This window comes from Brassica oleracea, chromosome C9, assembly GCF_000695525.1.
Source record: "Brassica oleracea var. oleracea cultivar TO1000 chromosome C9, BOL, whole genome shotgun sequence".
Lineage (NCBI taxonomy): Eukaryota > Viridiplantae > Streptophyta > Magnoliopsida > Brassicales > Brassicaceae > Brassica > Brassica oleracea.
Genome location: NC_027756.1, coordinates 18,524,244 through 18,549,421, shown reverse-complemented (window position 1 = coordinate 18,549,421; position 25,178 = coordinate 18,524,244). Strand labels below are relative to the sequence as shown.

Genomic DNA, 25,178 nt, shown 5'->3' with positions numbered 1-25,178 from the left:
TTTTTTTTTTTTTTTTTTTTGGCATGCTCATCGAAGACACGTGCTCTCGTCACTCTTCTCTGATATGAGCTGGCTCCACAAAAGGTTCCTTTTAGGAAACTCCCTCTCCTCCCCATTGCCTATAAAACCAATTCATCTCTCCCACTTGATTTTCCATCTCAAACAAACTTCCATTAGAGACAATTTACAAACACATTCTTCAAATTCCCACACGAATTGGGTTTTGTCCAAAAATTAAATATAATGGATTTCTCCGGCATGTTTCTCATTTTCTCTGCGGCGGCTCTGTTTCTATGTTTACTCCGGTTCATAGCCGGATTCCGTCGAAACTCCTCCTCGAAACTCCCTCTTCCTCCGGGAACAATGGGTTATCCTTACGTAGGCGAAACGTTCCAGCTTTACTCACAAGACCCAAATGTGTTCTTCGCATCAAAACAGAGAAGGTCTTGTTTGCACACCAAACCAACAAAAAAAATCTAAATTTTGCTCTCTAAAACAGAAAAAAGTTTGAATTTTTATTGATCTTTTTGGTAAAACAGATACGGATCGGTGTTCAAGACTCATGTACTGGGATGCCCATGTGTGATGATCTCGAGCCCTGAAGCTGCCAAGTTCGTCTTGGTTACGAAATCTCATTTGTTCAAACCAACTTTTCCGGCGAGCAAAGAGAGGATGCTCGGAAAGCAAGCCATCTTCTTCCACCAAGGAGATTATCACGCTAAACTCAGGAAGCTCGTCTTAAGAGCTTTCATGCCTGATTCAGTCAGAAACATGGTCCCACACATCGAATCAATCGCTCAGGAATCACTCAGTTCTTGGGATGGAACTCAGCTCAACACTTACCAAGAAATGAAAACAGTAAGCCCCACACCTTTCTCTATCTTTAAAAACAGAGTATCCTCTGTTTTTACTTTTCTCAGTCTAAAAACAGAGTATCCCCTGTTTTTGCTTTTCTCAAGTCTAAAAACAGAGTATCCCCTGTTTTTTTGTATCAACAGTACACTTTCAATGTGGCGTTAATCTCAATACTCGGAGAAGACGCAGTCTTTTACAGAGAGGATCTAAAACGATGCTACTACATTCTTGAGAAAGGTTACAACTCGATGCCGATTAATCTCCCGGGAACACTATTCCACAAAGCCATGAAAGCTCGCAAGGAGCTTGCTCAAATCCTCGCAAACATCTTATCGAAGAGAAGAGAAACCCCATCAACGCACAAAGATCTTCTTGGATCATTCATGGAAGACAAAGAAGGGTTAAGCGACGAGCAAATCGCTGACAACATAATCGGAGTTATCTTCGCGGCAAGAGACACAACAGCGAGTGTGCTGACGTGGATCCTCAAGTACTTAGCAGATAATCCAACTGTCCTAGAAGCTGTCACTGTAAGCATATTTTTCTAAAAGGACACTTAAGATCTCATAAAGGAGTGGCAGTTTCGTAAATTAATGTGGTTTTGTTGGGTAAAACAGGAAGAACAAATGGCTATAAAGAAAGCGAAACAAGGAGAGAGTCTAACTTGGGAAGATACAAAGAAGATGACACTAACTTCTAGAGTTGTCCAGGAGACAATGAGAGTTGCTACAATCTTATCTTTCACATTCAGAGAAGCTGTTGAAGATGTTGAATACGAAGGTATGTACTAATAGATGAATATTATATAGTATTTATATCAACATGCTGCATATCAAATATGCTAAAGTTTGGATTTTCAACTTTTTCTACAGGATATTTGATACCAAAGGGATGGAAAGTATTGCCACTATTCAGAAACATTCATCACAATGCTGATTTCTTTTCGGATCCGGGCAAGTTTGATCCATCAAGATTTGAAGTTGCACCGAAACCGAATACATTCATGCCATTTGGGAATGGGATCCATTCTTGTCCAGGCAATGAGTTAGCTAAACTTGAAATCTCTATTCTAATCCATCATCTCACCACTAAATACAGGTTGGTACTAATAAAATCACATTAGTTCTTTTAAAGTTGACTTGAAACGGCGTCGGATCATCTTTTTGAAAAGTTTTTGCTTATGATTTGTATTTTGGTAATTTCAGGTGGTCAATCGTGGGACCTAGCGATGGAATTCAGTATGGACCGTTTGCCCTTCCTCAGAATGGATTGCCTATTGCCTTAGAACGAAAACCAGAGGTGGACGTTTAGAAAATTACAAGAGCACCTCCTTAGCTTCTAAAATTAGGTGGAAAATTCTTTTTCATTTTAGTGGCAAATTATTTCACTGGCTAAGAAATAAAATTATTAGACATGAAAAGGGAATAGGAAAAAAAAATCCCTAATGGGACCCTAAATGTAAATAGTTTTCAGTTATTTTAAATATATTTTTAGTTTAGGTTTATGAAATGTAGAGAATTAAAATTTTGGAGTAATAGGAAAATAGGTTATTGTAAGATGGCTGGCTAGTCCGTTATTGAGACTTTCCCTTTTTTGTTATTTCTCTCAAATTGTAAATTATTTTGTTATATCAATGTAATGAATAAAATTATGGAATGCTTAAAGCAAATTTCCAAAAAAATTTGCATTAGTCAGTAGATATTTCTTTTATTTTTGTCAGTAAATAATAATTTAACTACTAATTTTATTAACCGCTTTGATCACACTTAGCCTACACTAAAATTATTAACTAAATTGCAGGACTGATGTAAGTAACCACTTTATCAAGTATGAATAACAAAAAATTTCACTGCACTAACAACAATTTTTTGGGAATTTCAGATAACTTGATGTTAAATGACACAAAATGAAGTATGTATTATGTAATCACCTTTTTAGTTTTGACATTTGCAGTACAAAAGAAAGAGATCATGTAAGAATATATTGATATATGAGTCGACTAATAATAGAATCACAGCCAATAGTTTACCATTCACTCGTTTACATTTTTTTATGGTTATACCATTCAATTTGTTACTTGTGTAAACACTTTAATTAGTATTAGATAATGCTAGTAAAATAGCTGGTCAAAAGAATTCAATGCATTTTTGTGAAAAGTAGATGCCAAATCGACGACAGTTGGAGACTTGGAGTAACCAATTTTAAAATTATTTTATTAAATAGCCGATTTTTTTATCTTTTTCACGGACGACTAACCGATTCCATTGTGATTTTTTTCCACGGAAGACTTTGAGCATAAGTCGTGAATTATGAGCTAATTCGGTCAATGTGATTATTTAACTGCTGCATTTATGATAATTTGATGACTATAACAATAATTCTTGAAAATATGCAGCTGTATATTCTGATTTTCAACTTGTATTTCCTTTGGTAAAATCGAATTCTCGTATTTAATTAAATATATTTCAATGTTGAGCACGTCATTCAACTAGCGGATTCAAGCACACAGTACTACTACTCGTATAATTATTTTGCCAAAAACACATTCTACTACTACTTGGATTCAAACACATTTGTTGCATCATCTAATCACAACTCCAAAAAAAAAAAAATTCCTTTTAAACACTCCTCTCCTGAAGCTAGTGGTGATGACATGAGCTATAGACTATAGTTGATTCGTTAGGTAAACCATAGACGCTGAGCCTGAGCTATAGACTATAGTTGATTCGTTAGGTAAACCATAGACGCTGAGCCGTAGGATACTTAGGACCAGACTGATTCAAACGCATCGGTTGCGGTTGCGGTTGCGGGTGCGGGAGTTTACGGATGCGGATGATTGCAGTTCCAAGCGTCATTGCGCGTTTCGCATGACTGACACAACATTTCAAAATTGTTGCGTTTGCAGGATATTTGTGACTGGATGATTATAAGATATTGCAGCGGTTTAATAATAAATTATCCATATTAACATATTATAACATTATAAAAATATAAAAAACATACTATTGTAATAAAATATAATAAATATCAATATAATATGATTAATAAAAATATTATGTTTATTTATAAAAATTTTAAATTAGTTGAAAGTCATAATTTTAATAAAATTTGTTATATTAAAACTTTTCCAAAATATTTTATTTCGTTTTATATATGTGTATATCTTTATATATGTGTGTATATTAATGTTTAAAAATTCTAATAAATAGTTAGTTTAAAGTTTTTATAAAATAGATTATGATATTGTTTGTGAATTTTAATTTATATATAAAATCTGTATATATTTTTATTTATAATATTTCCATTTTGAAATTTTAATTTTAAAACTTTAAAATATTTTTGAAAATAAATTTATATTTATTTTTACACCCGCAACCGCAAACGCTAGCTGGAACCAGCTTTTGATTTTAAGAGGTTCGGAGCGGTTTGAAGCGATTTGTAGCGGTTTGTATGATTGTTTCGAAACGCTGTCAACCGCTACCAACCGCAAAAACTGCGTTTGCGGGTCGTAGCGGGAAAACCAGCGAGGCCCTTAATACTCTCTTGTGGGTATAATTCCTTTCTGCTCTGTGCATTACTCTGGCTTTTGTTTTTTATGTTGGTAAAAATATTAAGAAAACTATTCTGGGTAAAATTTTTTATAGTGACTAACTCCATTCCAAAAGTTTCTATATCCAGAAAATCCCGAAAAATTTATTTGGAGAGGTATAGTACCACCGTGCTGACGGAGTATCGAATCTACGATTTCTGACGGTCGTTGTGAGAATTTCAAAGAACCACTGGACCACCTTGGTATCTCACTTTGGATGTTGTTGTTTCCGAGCTTACAATATGTAAAATTTTAGTTCGAGAGTTTAGAAGTGTATTATATATGGTTTGGATCACGACCAAAATATCTTAATGGCTCCAAATTTCGCAAAGGATAATTAACCACAATTATGCAAACAATAGACTATAGATGATCGACGAATACAATTATATAAAATTGGGTTTACTGAAATGTAAAATAGTAAGCAATAAAATTAGGGTGTGTGTTAAGTTGTGGATTTTAAGATTTTTCTAGTCATTTAGAGTGTTTTGGTGAAACTATTTTTGGTTACAAAAATAAAAAAAATTCAAATCTCATAGTTTATACAAAATTATATTAAATTCTAAATTCACCTAAAACCATCTATAAATTTATTAAATATCAAATCATTCCAAATTGTAGACTGAATACACTCTTTTGCAAAACGTGTTGGTTATTTGGACGCCAAACCAACCGCAATCTTTTGTTGTTGTTGTTGGTTGTATATAACACACATACATAAGTTATATACACATAATCGAATTTGAATCTGGATAATACTATGGCCACAATGTTAATACAAATTGATTACTAGGATGCAAAGCTATGCTAAATAAATACTGTGTTTCTCTTGTGATAAATTATCGTATTTGAATTTATAAATAAGTTGTTTATTTTATATTTGCATCTTGTTAAAGTATCTTTATTCAATATATTCTTTATAAGGTAAGACTAAGAGTGATTGGATAGTCATTTTAGAGTAAAAATATAGAGTATTTTTTTTGTTCCTCTAATTATTTTTAAACTTTACCAATCAAGTAGAAAAAGTAGAAGAAAACTTTTACTCGCATTCTCGCTGAGTGTCTTGTCTTTTTGTGGTCAATGACATTATTTTTCTACTTCGTTATTAAAAAGAAATCTAGCGTAACACATAACTATTTTTTCTTTTCTTAACTTTATGTTTTACCATCCCCTCAATCACTCCATATTATTCTACCTACATTAACATTTTACCAATCAGAACCTAAGAGTATCTTTACTTAATATCTTTGTTGCAGCATGTCAGCATTACTGTACTAGAAAGATAATAGCATTCTGAAGTATTAAACATTTTTTTCTATTTAACTGATTGTGAAGAATAAACAGTCTGTCTAAGTGCAGAAATGACTGTACATAACTATATATATTGGTTGATTAGTAGGCTGTAACCCACGATTTTAATTATTAATTTAATAAGTAAATTGATTAACCAAGGACAAATGAAAACATAACATTACCCGCCAAAAATATCTAATCAAGATTCAATAATTAGAATTATATTATATTCATCTGGATAAAAAGCTTCATGAAATTCATACAATTGTATACTAATATTTTTTTTTTCTCCGCACGATAACAATGTAATAACGACCAAACTAGAATTTGTAAACAATGTGGATACAGTTCTGAACTTAGAACGTTTTTGAACCATTTTTATACATTAAAATAATTGTAACCAATATTATTTTAAGATCATAGAGTTAATACAAAATTAACTTAGTGGAAATCCATAAAAGATTACAATAGTTGCAATTTAAAAGAAGCTTAATAGAACATTTAGTTAGAAAACGAAAAGCACAACCCAACAAGTCTTATAGATAACGGACACGTCTTCTTGAGACATGTTTTTTAATCGAATTTAGGATCAACTTAACCCATATTCAATTAATATTATGAAAAGAAAAAAGCCTCATGTCCGCCAAGTGTTGATACATGAGATGGAGAACACTGGACGCAAAATATGCAAGAAATAGTGGTTTCCACCGGATGAGTTGCCCTGTTGGTCCAGGTCAGGGATCGACACCCCTCTAGTGCGAAATTATTAGCTCTACATGTGGCCACGTGGATATAGGTCCATGCTTACGGCCCATTTGAATACCCGAGAGAGAATCCATCCGTGAGTTACACCTCCCACCCGAGGTTAGGTCTGTGTCTTTAATAGATCCGGGTTTAACCCTTTTCAGTTAAAAAAAAAATACAAAAAATCATACTGAACACTGGACACTGTAACTCTGTAAGTTCTTCTGTAGTTTATTAGCGTAGAAGATATATGTAAATAATGTCGACTCTATATTAGGAAACACTAACTCTGTATATATATTGTTGTATGTCAATCAATAATAACCAAGCAATTCCATAAGATTACATGGTATCAGAGCATCACAAAATCCTTTGACCTAAATCTTTGTATTACGCCGTCGTCGCTTTTGTAAGAGCCACCGCCGCATCGTTTTTATCTTTACTTCTACCGAAAGCTTCACGATGTCAGGACCAGTTGGAGCAGTTACAGTAGCTGCACCAAATCCTCTGTATCAACTTCACCCTTCCGACAATCCCGGAGCTTTGATCTCCTCTGTCGTATTGAAGGAAGACAACTACCCGGAATCGGCCACTGAACTAAGGAACTCTCTGCAGGCAAAGTGGAAGCTCAGCTTCATTAATGGCACTCTCACTAAACCCGCTGCTGAACCTGATCTCAGTATGTGGCTTGCTGCTAACTCTATGATCATTGGTTGGATTTGCACCTCCATTGATCCAAAGATACGTTCCACAGTTTCATATGAATCTGAAGCCTCAAAACTTTGGGAAAATCTCCGCGTCCGTTTCTCAGTTGGGAATGGAGTTTGCAAGCAAGTCTTGAAGGATGAGATCATTTTCTGCAAACAAGATGACCGTCCAGTGCTTGAGTACTATGGAAGGCTGACAAAATAGTGGGAAGAACTGCAAAATTACAATACAAGTAAGGTGTGTACTTGCAAAGCTGAAGCAGACATCATGAAGGTACATGAGGACGATCGAGTGCACACGTTTCTGTTTGGACTTGACCTTCCTCGCTTCAGTAATATCCGCTCCACTATCACTGGTGAAGATCCCCTTCCTCCACTCAACCAAGTGTACTCTCGGTGATCAGAGAGGAACAAAACTAGAACATCGCCCAAAGTAGAGACACTGTGAAAACAGAAGGGATCGGCTTCTCCGTTAAAACTGACGTGCTGTTGCAGGTTGTTGCAGCTTCGACCCAACGATTTCGGGATCGATCCACTCTCTCCTGTACACACTGCCATCGTCAGGGTCACAAGGTGACTGAATGTTTCCAGGTTCATGGGTATCCTGAATGGTTTTACAAACAAAATCGTGTAACTCGCCCTACAACCTCCGATGTCAAACCAGTCCAACGCGGTGGTCATCCAGCACGTGGGACAGGGCGTGGATGCGGATTAGCTAATAATGCTCATGCAGGATCTTCTGCTGACAATGGAAGTGACCAGATCGCACAGCTGATCAGTCTTCTCCAAGCTCAACGTCCAAGCACCTCGTCTGAAAAGTTATCGGGTAAAACTAAGCTCATGATGTGATTATTGACACAGGTGCCTCTCATCACATGACGGGAGATCTCTCCTTGCTGATGGATGTTGTAGACATCGTGGCTTCACCTGTGAAATTCCCTAATGGGAATGCATCACGAGCCACAAAACTGGGTGTCTTGTCCTAAAGTCTCGATTATACACTTGATGATGTGTTGTTTGTCCCGGATTTCAACTGCACTTTGATTTCTGTGGCAAAGTTGTTGAAACAAACAGGCTGCATTGCGATATTTACAGATTCTTTGTGTCTATTGCATGACCGTTTTATGAGGACTTTGATTGGAGCGGGTGAGGAGCGTGAGGGAGTGTACTACTTTACTGGAGTCTCGGCTGCTCGTGTACACAAAGCTTCTAAGGATGTTGGGTCTTCTGAAGTTTTGTGGCATCGTAGATTAGGACATCCCTCTGATAGTGTTTTACTTTATTTACCTGAATGTGATCGAACATCTAGTTCTTTCGAGGAGATTAAGAGTTGTGATATTTGTTTCCGTGCTAAACAAACAAGAGAAACATTTAATGATAGCATTAATAAAGCTTCAGATTGTTTTTCACTCGTTCATGCTGATGTTTGGGGTCCTTATCGCACTCCTTCTACATGTGGAGCAGTGTATTTTCTTACTCTTGTCGATGATTACTCGAGAACTGTTTGGACTCATCTTATGACTACTAAACCGAAGTTGCAAATTTGATACGCAATTTCTGTGCCATGTCTGAAAGACAATTTGGCAAACCAGTCAAGGCATTTAGAAGTGACAATGGTACTGAGTTTATGTGCCTCACGTCATTCTTTCAAGAACACGGCATCCTACATCAGACTTCGTGCGTTGACACTCCTCAGCATAATGGTCGCGTGGAGAGGAAACATCGACATATTCTAAACGTTGCCCGAGCTTGTCTATTTCAAAGTCATCTCCCTGTTCGATTCTGGGGAGAAAGTATTCTGGCTGCCACACATTTGATAAACTGAACGCCTTCATCAATCCTGAAAGGCAAGACTCCTTATGAACTGTTGTTTGACACTCGGCCATCATATGATATGATTCGCACTTTCGGCTGTCTGTGTTATGCTCATCTTCGCTCGCGTGATAAAGATAAGTTTGGCACTCGCAGCAGAAAATGTGTGCTTGTGGGCTATCCATATGGTAAAAAGGGGTGGCGACTATATGATATCGAAACCGAGAAATTTTTCACTAGCAGAGATGTGCAGTTCCAAGAGGATGTGTTCCCATTCATGAACTTCACTGAGAATGTCTCGACATCTCCATCACAAAGAGTTGAGGACATAGACACAGACTGGATTCTACCAGTAACTACACCCATCTCACTAGTCGAAGCTTCTCCTGATACACATCCCACTGATACTTTGCCGATGGAACCATCTATCTCGAACGATGCAACTCCTATCTCACCAATTGTTTCTGAAACTACCGAGTCTCCTACTCCTGCTGCTGTATCACCTCCACCGGAAGTGTTGGGTCGGGGTCATCGTTCCAAGAAACCGTCGGTTCTTTTGAAAGACTTTGTCACTCATCATGTACACTCACCTCTCACTCACGCTTTCTCATCTGGTCTCTCTGATTCAATCTCCTCGCCTACGGCCTCTGGTAAAATTCTCGACCCTATAAAACAATGCTTATCTGACTCTGCTTTTTCATCAAATCATATTGCATTCATGGCTGCGATTCTCGATAGTACAGAACCAAAATATTCCAGAGATGCGGCTCGTATAACAGAGTGGTGCGTGGCGATGCAGAAAGAGATTGAAGCGTGAAAGGCTAATAATACATGGGATATCTGTGATTTACCTCATGGCAAGAAGGCTATTAATAGCAAATGGGTATATAAATTAAAGTTCAACGCTGACGGGACTCTGGAACGTTATAAAGCTCGCTTGGTGATATGTGGAAATAGACAAAAAGAGGGAACTGATTATACTGAAACATTCTCTCCCGTTGCTAAGATCACCACAGTTCGATATCTTCTTAGTGTGGCTGCAGCAAAAGATTGGGAGGTTCATCAAATGGACGTCCATAATGCTTTTCTACATGGTGATTTGGAAGAGGAAGTGTATATGAAACTTCCACCGGGTTTCAAAACGACGGATCCCACTAAAGTCTGTCGTCTCAGGAAATCATTATATGGACTCAAACAAGCTCCTCGCTGCTCCAAGCTCACACGGCTCTTCGTCAATTTGGCTTCACGCAGAGCAAGGAGGACTATTCATTGTTTTCATATAAGAAGGGACAAACGATTCTTCACATCCTCGTATATGTTGATGATTTCATCATTTCCGGGAATGATCTGCACACTATTGATCGGTTCATATGAAGGACCTTGGCAAGTTAAAGTATCTCTTGGGTATTGAAGTTTCTCGGGGTCCAGATGGGTTTTGTCTCTCGCACCGTAAGTACACCCTTGATATCATCACTGAAGCAGGGATGCTGGGAGCAACACCATCGTCAGTTCCTATCGAGCTTAAACACAAGCTTGCTTCGGTAACATGTCATGTGTTCGAAAACCCAGAACAATATCATCATCTTGTTGGTCGCTTCATCTACTTAACAAGCACGCGACCTGATCTGAGCTATTTAGTTCACATTCTTTCACAGTTTATGAAAACTCCTTTACTTGCGCATTGGGAAGCTGCTTTGCGTTTGGTCAGATATCTAAAGGGGTCATCATCCCAAGGAATTTTTCTTCGTTCAGATAGTGACTTAACGATAACAGCCTATTGCGACTCAGACTGGGCTTCCTGTCCGCTTACACGACGATCTCTCTCAGCCTATATCATCTACTTAGGTCACTCTCCGATCTCCTGGAAGACTAAGAAGCAAAAGACAGTTTCTTGTTCTTCTGCTGAAGCAGTACCTTGCGTGAAATAAAATGGTTACGAGCACTCTTGAAGACCTTTGGCTTTCATAACTCTCGACCAATACCTTTACACTGTGACAGTAAAGCCGCCATTCATATTGCTGTGAATCCTGTCTTCCACGAGCGAACGAAACATATTGAAGCAGATTTTCATCAATTTAGAGATGCTGTACAAGATGGAACCATTGTTACCGATCACATCTCGACGAAGGAACAACTTGCTGACTTATTTACTAAAGCTCTCCCAAGACCAGCATTTGAAAGACTTTTGTCCAAGTTAGGTGTACAAAATTTCGTACTACCAACTTGAGGGAGGGTATTAGCGTAGAAGATATATGTAAATAATATCGACTCTGTATTAGGAAACACCAAATCTGTATATATATTGTCATATGTCAATCAATAATAACCAAGCAATTCCATAAGATTACATAGTTTTAACTCGCGAAAGTCGATTGGACTTTTGAGTGCGATCAACTGAAGAAAGGGGCTAAAAAACTCAAAAAGTGTACTCAAACTTGATCTGATCTCCATGTGAAAATCTCATTGTAAACTATTTTGAAATATAAATTTGTTTTAGTGCTATTTGAGACCATTTCATTTAAAAAGTGCTTTATATTTTAAAATATAAGTTTGTTTTTGTTGTTGTTCTGTTAACAAGATATTTGGTCCCCTTTGTTTTTTTTTTTTGTAATTGATCCATTTAGTTTTTTTTTTTGCTAGAGTGGCTGAGACTTAATTCTTGCACCATGTAAAATCTTCAAATCATTATTAATATGATATTTATATTTCAGCAAAGTAAAATAAAATAAAATATGTTTCATGTAAAAGAGAAAAATATTTTTGTATATCTCTTTCATACTATTTTAAAATAAAATATCTTTTGTCTGAAAATAGATTAATTCTTTACCCTTAACATGAAATATACATGTATATAGAATTCTGAAGATTGAATATGAATCACAATAAAGAATAACTCTCTTTATTAAAATCTCTTAAGGAAAATAACTCAAAACCTTAAGCACTCAAAAGAATCTCTCGAACTCACAAGTTATGCAACATGTTTGCATCTACTTATATAGAGATTTATTTCTCTAATCCTAATAGGTAACATATATTACATAACTACTAAATATATTCCTAATTCCATAACTCGGTAGGATTAGGATAAACTTCTAACTCAAGTAATATTCAAGCTTAATCCAACATTCTCCCCCTTAAACTTGAAGTCTCCTATCAACACATCTTCTACTCCAATGAGATCTCTCATCTCTTTGAACTTGATTCTTCCAAGTGCCTTTGTCAAGATATCCGCCTTATGTTCTTGTCCAGGAACATGTTCTACTTCTATTAGCCCTTTCTCTACGCATTCCCTTATGAAATGACATCGAGTGTGAATATGTTTACTTCTGCCATGAAACACGGGGTTTCTAGTCAAAGCAATTGCCGATTTGTTATCAATCCTGATACCACTTTCTCACTCGTATCACCCATGACTTTGACGAGAAAATCTTGTAACCATATGGCCTGCCTAGCTGCTTCTGTCCCGTCCATGAATTCAGCTTTGCATGAGGATAGCACCACTGTCTCCTGTTTTTGTGACCACCAGGTGATAGGACTGTCACCAATGTAGAATATGTGCCCGGTGGTGCTTCTTCCATCATTAGGATCAATGTTATGGGAACTGTCGCTGTATCCTATTGTCTTCATTGGTGCTGAGTTGCTGCGATGAAACGTAATGCCATAAGAAGTTGTACCTTGTAGATACCGTAAGCACTGCTTCATAGCTGCTCCATGCGACTCTCTTGGTGTCTGCATATGCCTACTCAAGACACCTAGGCTGTATGCTAAATCCGGCTGCGTATGGAGAAAGTACCACAAACACCCAACGTTTCTTCTATAGCTCGTTGCATCAATCTCTTTCTCATGAATGGCTCTCGACAACTTGAGTCCCGCATCCATTGGTATGTGACACGAGTTGCAGTTCTTCATGCCAGCCTCCTCCAAGATCTTTAGGGCATAACGTCTCTAGTTCAAGTTTATTCCTCCCTTATGTTGCTGAACTTCAGTTCCGAGATAGTAAGATAGCTTTCCAAGGTCACTCATCTCAAACTTAGAAGACATCTCATTCTTGAACTCTTCAATGACACTCACGCTTGTGCCAGTCACAAATAGGTCGTCTACATAAACTGCGAGAACAAGTAACTCTCCGTTTACCATCTTTCTATAGGCTGACGGCTCCTTTGGACACTTTCTGAACTGTAGCTCCTCCAATATCTGGTTTAACTTGTTGTTCCATGCTCTTGGTGCCTGTCTAAGCCCATATAAAGCTTTGTTCAGCTTATAAACCTTCCTCTCGGATCCCTTGACAATAAAACCTTCAGGTTGTGTAACATAAACATGCTCTTTTAACACTCCGTGAAGAAACGCCGTCTTAACGTCAAGATAATGAATTTCCCAATCCCTCGAAGCTGCCAAACTAACGAGAAGTCGGATTGTTTCAATCCTGGCCACTGGTGCAAAGACCTCATCGAAATCTATGCTGTATTGTTGCACATAACCCTTTTGCCACAAGACGAGCCTTGTACTTATTTATGCTACCATCCAAGTTTCTTTTCAGCTTGAATACCCATTTCAAACCTATGGGTTTGACGCCGTGTGGTAGATCAACAAGTTCCCACGTTCCATTCTTTACAATATATGGACGCAATCTCTTCTTCACAAGCCACAATCCACTCCTTTAACTCTTGTGCTTCTTCATAAGTCTGAGGCTCGCAGTTTATCAACGTAAGCAGCCGCTCTCCTTCTTCTTCTTCTTCGATAAGTAATATGTAATCGTCAAGGTACTTCGGTTTTGTTACCTCTCGTTGCGATCTTCTCAAGGCCGGAGCAGTCTCTTCTTCTGTTTCTACTTCTTCTTCTTCTTCTAGCTCTTCTTCTAGCTCTTCTTCTCTTTCTACTTCAATAATCTCTTTAGTTGTATCTTTTCTTTCATCATCTTCTACCTTGTGCTCGTGAACTTCATCAACTTGTATGCCATGATTTCCAAACTCTCCAAGTGTGATCGTGAAGTCTCCTTCCTTACACGATTCATCGAGCTTTTGATTCCAGTTCTAGCCTTTAGATTCATCGAAGACCACGTCTCGACTCACTACAACTTTGCGAGTCTCCAGATCAAGCATACGGTACGCTTTTGACCCAGGCTCCGTACCTAGATGCACTAGTATGCGTGACCTGTCATCAAGTTTCTTCAAGTGTGGGGATACTACCTTTGCATAGCCAATGCAGCCGAATATACAAAGATGACCTATGTTAGGTTTCTTGCCTCGAAAAGCGTCGTACGGAGTTACATCCTTGAGTGATCTCGTAGCTATTCGATTCAAGAGATACGTAGCATGTATTGTTGCCTCTCCCCACAAGAAATTTGGAATCCTCTTGTCTTTCAACATGCTTCGCGTCATCTCCATCAACGTTCGGTTGCGTCTCTCGACAACTCCGTTTTGCTGCGGAGTATACGGGGCTGATAGTAGTCTTTTGATTCCTGATTCTTTGTAGTATCTGTTGAACTCGTGTGAGACGAGTTCTCCTCCTCTGTCGGTTCTAAGAGTTTGTATCCGTTCGTTTGAATCTCGCTCCACCATCTCCTTGAATCTCTTGAACTTAGTGAACGCCTCGCTCTTCTTCTTGAGAAGCACGGACCACATGTACCTGGAGTGATCGTCTATGAGGACGAAGATATATCTGTTTCCTCCAGCAGTACTAGGCATTATTGGCCCACATAGGTCGCCATGTACGAGCTCCAATATCTTACTTGTGCGGTATGATGTTTCTTTGGGAAAAGCTTGCCTTGCTTGCTTCCCAAGCAAACATGAACCACATACCTCTTTTCAATTGTAATCTGTGGAATTCCCACAACAAGCTCGCGTGAGATCATAGCTTTTATTGTTTCAAAGTTTACGTGTCCCAGTCTTGCATGCCATATAATTGAATCTCCTATCGTCGTCGAGTGCAAGCACAAGTCTTCTTTCACTACAGGAAATATGGGTAGTAATAGCGGACGAAAAACGCTATGAATTCGATATAATAGCGCTCCCTAAAACGCTCTGACAGCGCCCGTTATAATAGGTCCGACACTTTTGATAGCGGATCTGTCGTATGATATAGTTAAATAAACAACAATAGCATTAATTTCTATGCAATTGTTAATATTTATAATAATGAATTGATTTTATTTTATAAAATGTAATATTTAAGGGAAATAAGACATGAGCCAGGTAATTAATCATGGTCTGGTTTCGGCTTGACCAAAGCCTTCTTTGTTGGACCTGGACCCTTGTCCCCCGCCTTACTGACTTGCTTTGCCATTGCCTTCTTCCTCGGAGAGACAAAGATCTGGACCAGTCTCTTCTTTGTGTTCCCTCCCATCGCAGCAGCAGTGATCTTACCATTTTTCTTCTTTGGGATCTGATGCTCCTTTTCTTCTTTGGGATCTGATGCTCCTTCTCTTCAGCTAAGTCCACACTTTCATCAATCGGGAAAGCCTCCTCAATCTCCATGGAGTTTGTTTCAGCAGAGACTTTTTGATCTAACCCTGCCTCCTCCTCACCATCCTCCATCATTTCATACTCCAAGTTTCCATCTTCCCCATCCAAGCCTGCTACCATCTCCCCGATCACCTCATCTTCCTTGATTCCTATATCCAAAGTCTGTTTCCCATCATTCTCCACACTTGAACGCTTCCTTGCGATCTCTTCCTCCATTTCTTTTGACCCTTCAATAGAAACCACCTTAGTTAATGCCGGTATCTCCTGAATATCTCCCTGTAGATGGATTATTGCTACATGATCCTCCCCTGACATAACCCGAAGGCTCTCCTCAACAATCTCATTCTCAAACAATAAAGCCTTGCGAGCCTTTGACTCTGACGTCTCCCCACTTTCACCGCTCTTGAAAGCCTCTAGCATCAGTTTCTGTTGGGGATCCAGATGACCTCCAACTCTTGATTTCGCAAGCCATTGATACCACCCGTGGCCCTAACGTAGCTATCCCTTAGCTCTTGAGGTGGAAGATATCCAGCCTGTCTGACACACCTTGTCATCAATCTCCCTTGATCCCTATGTCTTCTCCCTGGACCCAATTTAGCACCACCAGCTTGTCTTCCTCCCTCATACGCAATGCCTTTTCCTTTGACATCCTGCTTTCCAGACAACTGTTGGTTATGTCTCCTAATATCCCCACCAGAGTTAGTCTCCAAATTTTGGGACTCCACTGCCCCCTTATAGCTTAAAGCTTTCCCTCCTTTATCCGGCTTATCAGAAGGACCAACATCATCTTCCTCCATCGCGCCCTTTGTTGTGGGGCACTTGGACTGATCATGTGTCAACCTTGAATAAGTGTAGGGCTTTGGACATAAAGTCTCTGTTTTTTCCTATTTTGTTTCCTCTGTTTAAGTTGTCTCTGATGATGTCAGAGAGTTGGAATAAAAGAGTTGGTTCTAGTTTATCTTATATTGGTCCTGTTTGGATGATGAAGGTTTATATGGAAGAGTATGTTATTGGTTTGGTAATGAGGTCACTAGGATATCAGAATACTTTGATTTTAGTTTCTCTTCCTCCTAGTAGATATCTTTATACTTTGTGGAAATGGATTGAGGAATGGATAAAGGATTGGAAAGTTTATTGCTGTGACAAGCATCTTTTTTGGAGGAATAGAACTTGTATTTTGGATCTGATTAGGAACATAACCTGTATTTTGGATCGGTTTTGCATTTTTGATCATGTTGATGTGTGTGTTTTGATGGATTCTAGTAGTGGAAACATGTGTTCAGAGACATTTATTTTATATGCAAAGTGGCGTAAGGAAATATATGGGAGGAGAGGTTTTCTCGATCTTTTGGAATTTTGTGGCTGGGACTGGTGCTGGCTGTGTTTTGGTTACTCTAAAAATTGTACATCGTATGAACATGGTAAAGATCTTTATTTTTGCGGTCAGTTTATTTTCCAGGTTGTGTATAGTAGCTCAGAATGAGGTAAAATATGTTCCAGATATTGGTGAAACCGTATTGATCTTGTGGGGAGTGTTCACCAGTTATGAACATAAGATAATTTCTTGCTATTGCTTAGGTGAGGCCATTAGCTTCACTATTCTCATGGTATGGGGAACCGGTGGAGTTGGCAATCGGTCTGTATTATGTTGTGGGACTCATGAATGGACAATGCAGACTGTTGATGTAATCGGTTGCACAGCCTTTTCTTTGTTACGTAGGTTCGGAAGAGGTGATTGTTATAACACAATTGTTGTTGTATTTTCTTGTAGTCCCCAGTATAATGGCAATTCAATGTTTAACCAAAAGCGAGAAGGGGTATATATGTGGGACTTTGTTATAAAAGGCGGTCTGATATTATGGAGGGGGAGGGTTCACAAGGATTACATTTTCCAGATTGGATTTACAGCGATACTTTGTATGAGTTTCAATTATCGTACTGAGGTCGTAGAGAAAGCTCTAAAAAAAAAATAATAAGTAATTGATATGAAAATTTTAAGTTGGAATTGTCGAGGAATGGGAAGCAAGTATACGATTAGTTACTTGAGAGAAATATGGCACAAACATAGACCGGCGTTTCTTTTTTTATCGGAAACAAAACAATGTTTTAATTTTGTTCAGAATTTTCAATTTCATTTTGGGTATAAATATCTCCATACAGTGGATCCTATTGGGAGAAGCGGAGGACTGGCCCTTTACTATAGCCATGAGTCACCGGTTTCAATACTCTATTCGAGCAATCGAATTATAGATATTGAAACAAGCTATAAAAGATTTTTTTTTTCTTTTGTATATGGGGATCCGGTCCAAGGTCTTCGTGATTATGTTTGGGAACGCCTTACACGAACCGGTATAAGTAGAGTGGAACCATGGTTTATTATTGGGGATCTCAATGAAATAACTGGTAACCATGAGAAGGAAGGGGGAGCGCTTCGCCATGCGTCCACCTTTGTTCAGTTTAATAATATGATTGAAAATTGTGGTCTATTAGAATTTCCGTCTTTGGGAAATACTATGTCATGGAGTGGGAAGAGACAACGACAAACAGTTCGCTGTAGGTTAGATCAGGCTTTAGGGAATGTAGAATGGCATAATCTATTCTCGTCCTCTTTTGTGGAATATTTAGGAATGATAGGCTCGGATCATAGGCCCATTGTTACAAGTTTAGATGAGAAATTAATCATGACTCGGAAACAATTCCGTTTTGATAAGCGATGGATCGGTATGGAAGGGCTTATGGACTCCATTTCACAAGGTTGGTCTACGGAAAATCCACGGGATAATTCAGGTGTTGTAGATAAGATTGTTAATTGTAGACACGATCGGTTTGGAGAAAAAATAACCCTCCATATGGTAAGGAAAAGATAAATTCAATTCATAAGGCTTTGGAAGAAATTCAGGGTGATAATACTAAAACGTATGAAGAGGTGCTAGAGGTATCCACGAAATTAAAAGAGGCTTATAGGGATGAAGAACTTTTTTGGGAACAGAAGAGTAGAACGACTTGGCATGCCAAAGGGGATCGTAATACTAAATTTTACCATGCGCTCACTAAACAGAGACGAATACAGAATAAAATTGTGGGGTTACATAATAGTGGTGGTGACTGGGTTACATCGGAAGAAGAGATAGAATGGGTTGCGGTTGACTATTTTAACGATTTGTTTTCAACAACATCACCAGCAGGCTATGAAGAATTTTTAAATGAGGTACCAACATTGATCACAGATGATCAAAATAGAAGTCTAACTTCTTGGGCATCAGAAGAGGAAGTGAGATCAGCTTTATTTATGATGCACCCGGAGAAGGCTCCGCGACCAGATGGAATGATGGCTCTGTTCTTCCAACAATTATGGTCGATTATTAAAAAAGATATTATCGATATGGTTAGTGAGTTTTTCAGGACATGATCTTTGGATGAAAGAATAAATATGACTAATATTTGCCTTATCCCAAAGACAGTGAGGCCAAGTAGAATGACGGAACTGCGACCCATCAGTTTATGTAATGTAGGATATAAAATTATTTCAAAGGTGCTGTGTCAACGGCTGAAAAGGTTATTACCACACCTGATCTCAGAAACACAATCCGCTTTTGTTTCTGGGAGGTTGATTTCAGATAACATTTTAATTTCACAAGAGATGTTTCATGGATTACGGACGAATAACTCATGTAAAGAGAAATTTTTGGCTATAAAGACGGATATGAGTAAGGCGTATGACAGAGTTGAATGACCCTTTATTGAGGCTATTTTAGTAAAGTTGGGTTTTGCACAACGATGGGTCTCTCGGATAATGTCTTGCATTTCTCCGGTACAATACAAAGTCTTAATTAATGGTCAACCTAAAGGACATATTATACCAAATAGAGGTTTGCGACAGGGTGATCCTTTGTCGCCTTATTTATTTATCTTGTGCACTGAAGCATTAATAGCAAATATTAGGAAGAAAGAAGAGGAAAAGCTACTAACGGGTCTTAAAATTGCGCGCGGAAGTCCGTCAATTTCACATTTATTATTTGCTGAGGATAGTCTTTTTTCTGCAAAGCCAATAGGCAAGAATGTGAGGTCATTCTACAAATTTTGAAAGATTATGAACGTGCATCGGGGCAGCAGATTAATTTTTTGAAATCGTCCATACAGTTTGGACACGAGGTTCCAGAGTCAGCGCGTTTAGAGGTACAACAGGTTTTAGGCATTACTACACTAGGTGGCATGAGAACATACTTGGTGGTTCTAAAACACAGATTTTTGGTTTTCTTAATGAAAGGGTTAATAATAAGGTTAATAATTGGACTCTCCGATATATTACAAAGGGGGGTGGGGGTGGTAAGGAAGTATTAATTAAATCAGTAGCATCTCCCATGCCAACTCATGTAATGTCTTGTTTTCGTTTACCAAAAACGGTGACTAAGAAACTTACGAGTACAGTTGCTCATTTTTGGTGGGGTAGCAGCGGTAACACAAAAAGTATGCATTGGTTTTCGTGGAACAAGATGTGTAAGGATAAAACTGAAGGGGGCATCGGTTTTCGAGATATTCAGAATTTTAATATGGCCTTATCAGCGAAGCAGCTATGGAGATTAATTGATAAACCTAATTCGCTTTTTGCAAGAATTTTCAAAGGAAGATATTATCGAAATTCAGATCCTTTGGATCCTATCAGATCATATTCTCCCTCATATGGATGGAGGAGTATTACATCCGCTAGATCTCTGGTTAATAAAGGGCTAATCAAAAGAGTGGGAACATGTTCAAGCATTTCAGTCTGGAATGATCCTTGGATCCCCGCTCCTCGCCCGAGGTCAGCAACCCCAAAATTTTCTAATCAATTCTTGAATCCATTACTTAAGGTGGAGGATTTCATCAATCCAGTTGATCTTTCTTGGAACCTGGATTTACTCAATGCATATGTTCATCAGGACGATGTGAGTACTATACTGAGTTTAGACATTAGTCGTAACCCTAAGCCAGATTCATATGGCTGGCACTTTACGGATCATGGTAGATATACGGTTAAATCAGGCTATCGGACTGCGAAATTATGTCCTGATATGGGTGGTCAGCATATTGATATGGGACCGGACACTAAACCATTATTGGCGCAATCTTGGAAGCTGCAGTGTTCACCAAAATTGAAACATTTTTTGTTTGGCAAATAATTTCCGGTTGCTTACCAGTGTATAGGAATCTTCACTCACGAAGAATTAAATGTGATAAGCAATGTCAATTGTGTGGGGCTGAGTAAAAATCTATTAATCATGTGTTTTTTGAATGTCCATTAGCACTTCAAATTTGGGTGCTATTTAATGTCCCGTCATGTCCAGGGATTTTTCCGACCTCATCTCTTTTTACAAACATGGACTATCTTTTTTGGCGGATACCAAAAGAACCAGATTTGAGTTATTTTCCATGGATTCTCTGGTATGTTTGGAAAAATCGGAATGCAAAAATTTATAAAAATCAGATAAGGGATCCTCTAGATCTCCTCCAGACTGCGGAAATAGAAAGTGTCTTGTGGAAAACCATATTGCATATGATACAAACAGATGTTATATAGATGGAGCATGGAGGGAACAAGACTCTTGCACAGGGCAAGGATGGGTTTATAAAAAAGGTGGATCAACTGATACTATGATGGGGGCCATGTCTATTCGCAAAAGGCTATCACCTTTACATGCTGAATGTGAAGCTTTGATATGGGCGATGGAGTGCATGAAGACCCTACAAATCGCATAGGTGGTGTTTGCAACTGACTGCTCTCAACAGGTGAAGATGGTGTCTACACCAACAGAATGGCCGGTGTTCACTACACATATGGAAGAGTTTCTGCGATGTAAGGAATTTTTCATCCCTTTAATATTCAGCATATTCCGAGGGCACAAAACACAATGGCGGACAAGGTATCACGAGGTGCTAGAAATCAGCCTTCTGCTATGGTTTATGTTGACTCGATTCCCCCGAAGTGGCTCTTGGATCAGGAATCTACTTAGTGCTTTTCGCCTTTTGTTGTAAAAAAAAAATGTAATATTTATTTCGAATTTTTGTAATAAAAACAATTAATCATATTATAAAAACTAAAAAATATTTAAATGATTAAAAACAATAATTAAAAATTAAATTTTATTTATTAATTAAATTTTGTTTACAAATAAAATCAGTTTATACATTAACCAAAAAATTAAACCAAAACCTAATTAACCAAACCTAAATTAACCAAAAAAAAATTGAACCAAGCCTAATAAACCAAAACTTAAAGCTCTAAGCTGCAGTCTCCTTCCCATCGCAGTTCCGTCATCTCCTTCTTCTTGTATCTTTCTTCTCTTCTTCTTCTTCTTGTTTGGATGAGATTTAAGCCGATGGACAGAGATAGTGACGGGATTAAGTGCATAGCCATTGGCAAGTGTCCATGCCGCGTATTCACTTTCCATGTAAGATTAATTTAAACCCAACACACCAACATTCATGAGTCAATACTCTGAAAATTCAATAGCAAACAAGGAGAAAGTAAACCATGTACCTAGCCAATTGCTCAAATTCAGAAGATTGAGGCTTCCAAGGTAAAGTACCCAAAGCGAGAGCAGCATACTTTCTTCCATTAGGCCTACACCACCACCGCTAGATTTCTCTGCCATCTCCGACTTAAGCCTCTGTTCTCATACATCATCTGAGATGTCATAGAGGAGGTCCACACTTGCTGGCGTTGCTTTCCTAGAAACAAGGTCTGAAGAAGGTGTTCAAAGTAAATTAGCTTAGATAAAGAAACACCCAAAGGTCAAAAGAGTTCATAGCTTAGATAAGTATGATGCATCCTACACTGAATTTTAGAATGAAGAAGGAGAGTTCACCTTGTCATATCTGGCACATATCACATTCCCACAATCAAAACCAGAGTCGATCATTTCAATCATCTTCTCCACAATCTGGAAAAAAAAATTTGTATTGAAATCAACAACACCATTCAAAAATATAGAGCCATCAACGTTCTCACAAGTAGCTATGTCTTATAATCCCTCAAATCAAGAACTCAAGCAATACATAGTACAATACAACTGCAGAACCCTACCTCTCTCTGTGACCACCAAGACGTCGGCGAGAAACTCAGCAGGTTTACTCTCTCCGAGAGAAAGAAAGAAGTGACGAGCGTGACGGAGGTGGTGGCGACTCCGGTGAAGACGGATCTTAGAAGCCATGGTGGTGGTGACGAGCGATTGGGGATGGGAGAGATGGCGATGGTGGTGATAGTAACGAACGATGGCAGTGGTGGTGGTGTTGACATCGCGTCTTCTCCTTTGTCGCGTCTTCTCGTTTCTCTACCATCTACGAACTCCATCTCTTCTCTCTCTTGCTTATCTAAATCGTAGATCTCAGAAGCAATAATTAAAACAGAAAAAATACAGTTAATCTCAAGCGTTAGATTCAATATCATCTAATGGTGCAGATGGTGATACTTGTCATGAAAACAAGTAAACCAATAGCAAGAAAGGGTGAGGATAAACACAAGAGTGATTTTGTGCCTTTGATCAAAATCAATCAATGGTTCAAAACAAAACAATACATATTGTCTTTTTATTTATCTTGAACTATTATAAAAATTATCTTAGCTTTAAATACTTTGATATCATAATTTAAAATTTGAAATATAAATTTTGTATTTGAAATATAAATTTTTTTACGGAATTATAATTTATTTAAAAGTTAAAATTTAATGTTTTAATGATATATGCTAAAATGAGATATGTGGTTTAGGGGATTAGGGTTAATATTTAAGATTAAGTATATGATTTGAGTTTTAGAATATACTCGTAGTTTAAATTAAAGTTTCTATTATAAGTTTGTAAAGATTATAAATTATGATTTTTTATGTGGAATTTAAGTTTGGGGTATAGGGTATCAGATATAGAGTGTAGATTTAAGATTTAATGTTTGAGTTTTAGAATTTAAATTTAAAATTAGATTTTTAAAATGATTAAATTTTGAGTTTTGATTAAGAATTAAGTTTGAAATTTAAATTTTGTATTCAAAGTTTAGGGTTCGAAGTATGATATAAGGTTTGGAATTAAGATTTAGGGTTTGAAATAGTCTTTTGCAGGGTTTACGTCATCGAATGGAAGCTCATGTAGTTTTCTTGATATATCGTGTCATTACATATTTGATTGATCAATAATTTTTTGTCTAAGAATTTTTCAAGATTTTTTTTCAAGAAAAACACTTACCATAAACATATTTGAAAACTCAAACCACATCGATTCAATCATCAAATCAAACATTAAAAGTGGAAAAAGCAAATAAGCTAAGAATGCTTCAAGTCTCAGCTCTCACATACGTATATATAAGCTACATTCTCTCGAACCTAAAGTTCTCTTGATGGTCTTTTAAGTACTTCAGGAACTCATCATCATGGAGAATGATATTCGTACTGGCAACACCTGTTGGATATTCACAATACAGGAAACAATACCGGCTCACCCATGAAAACCTCCGCACCACGATGTCGCATCTCCACCGCACGACCACGCCTTGCCTCCTTTGTCGTCAAGATTCATATTTTCTGATTGTGGAAAAGGAAAAACCCTGCATCTGGTTGACCTCTCAGAATATACATTAAATTTTAAAAGCATATTCTTTTGTTCATCTCAAAGAAAAAGACAACAGAAGCATCATCAAGCTTCCAAGCATTACACATGAGAAAACAAAAGACTTGAGTTTAAGACAAACATCTTTACATGTCTGTGAGAGCAGATATAGCACAGGAACAAACAGGTGTATTTGAAGGAAACAAAATCTTAGAGAATCACCTTATTGTCGATGTTAGTGTAGTAGATAGTTCTTCTCATGCTCATCTTTGAGAACCAAAAACAGGACTAGTCTTAACTCTTGAGTGAAGTACATAACTTTCCACTCAGAGTGTGATGAAAACATCAACAACCTAAACAAAGAAAACCTGTAACATCCCGGGCCCGGCCCAAAAGGAAACTCAAGTGCAGGAGGCTCAAGGAGAAGAAACCCTAGACATAACCCCTCCCATTGCTTATAAAAGGAGAAGTTTCCCTAGGGTTCAGCCACAAGAGAGACAGCAAGCGAAGCCCTGCCTGAGCAGAACCCCGCCGCCGCCTCCGCCTCAAGCCGCCGCCGCTCCATCTCCGGCGAAGCCAGCCGCCAGCCGCCCGCGAAGCCCTAGCCGCCGCAACCGAGCTCCTAGCCGCCGCCTCCTTGATTCAGTTTCGTGCAAGCAGCTGAGATCTGAACCCTAAAGGTAAAACTAAGATCTCTAGCTCTAAGTCATTGGAAAATGACAGATTCTAAACCCATCTCTCTCTTGTGTGAATCCGATTCTCAAATCAGATCTCGAGAAGTGACTGTTCCCCAAACCTAGATCCAGATCTACTTCTGCAAAAAGCTAAGGTGAGGACTTGGCTGTGAACTTGCCTCATGTTGAGTAACCAATGGGACTTAGTCCTTTGTTAATCAGTTCTAGATATTGTGTGTATGTGTGATGTGATATGTGATTGATCTTGTCAGACGATAGTACGTGTTGAAGTGATAAGAACGTAGGCATGTTAGGGTGGTCAAGAATATGATGATAAGGTGTTGAGACGTGTTGTGAATGATAAATGAAAGATGTAAGAATAAGTACGAATAAGGGATCATATAGAGAGTCTAAGGAAAGTATGTGGGGTAGTAGTCCACGCTAGGTATCCATAGGAGATGTGGCCAATC

The 25,178-nt window shown here is 38.2% G+C and overlaps 3 protein-coding genes across 3 annotated transcripts; 2 read left to right on the top strand and 1 right to left on the bottom strand.

Moving 5' to 3' along the window:
* The first annotated feature begins 27 nt into the window (after positions 1–27).
* LOC106319075 (abscisic acid 8'-hydroxylase 3) lies at positions 28–2,521 on the top strand. Its single transcript, XM_013757297.1, has 6 exons — positions 28–443; positions 540–858; positions 999–1,385; positions 1,473–1,635; positions 1,728–1,953; positions 2,061–2,521. Exons 1-6 carry the CDS (start codon positions 244–246, stop codon positions 2,164–2,166), a joined length of 1,401 nt encoding a protein of 466 aa, XP_013612751.1. The 5' UTR covers positions 28–243; the 3' UTR covers positions 2,167–2,521.
* Positions 2,522–10,370: 7,849 nt separating this feature from the next.
* Positions 10,371–10,928, top strand: LOC106314485 (uncharacterized mitochondrial protein AtMg00810-like). The gene has a single exon (XM_013752353.1). It carries the CDS (start codon positions 10,371–10,373, stop codon positions 10,926–10,928), a length of 558 nt encoding a protein of 185 aa, XP_013607807.1.
* Positions 10,929–21,569: 10,641 nt separating this feature from the next.
* On the bottom strand, positions 21,570–22,829 carry LOC106316023. Its single transcript, XM_013753884.1, has 4 exons — positions 22,525–22,829; positions 22,307–22,381; positions 21,979–22,182; positions 21,570–21,881 (listed from the first exon to the last, which is right to left on the bottom strand). Exons 1-3 carry the CDS (start codon positions 22,789–22,791, stop codon positions 22,063–22,065), a joined length of 462 nt encoding a protein of 153 aa, XP_013609338.1. The 5' UTR covers positions 22,792–22,829; the 3' UTR covers positions 21,570–21,881; positions 21,979–22,062.
* Positions 22,830–25,178: the final 2,349 nt, after the last annotated feature.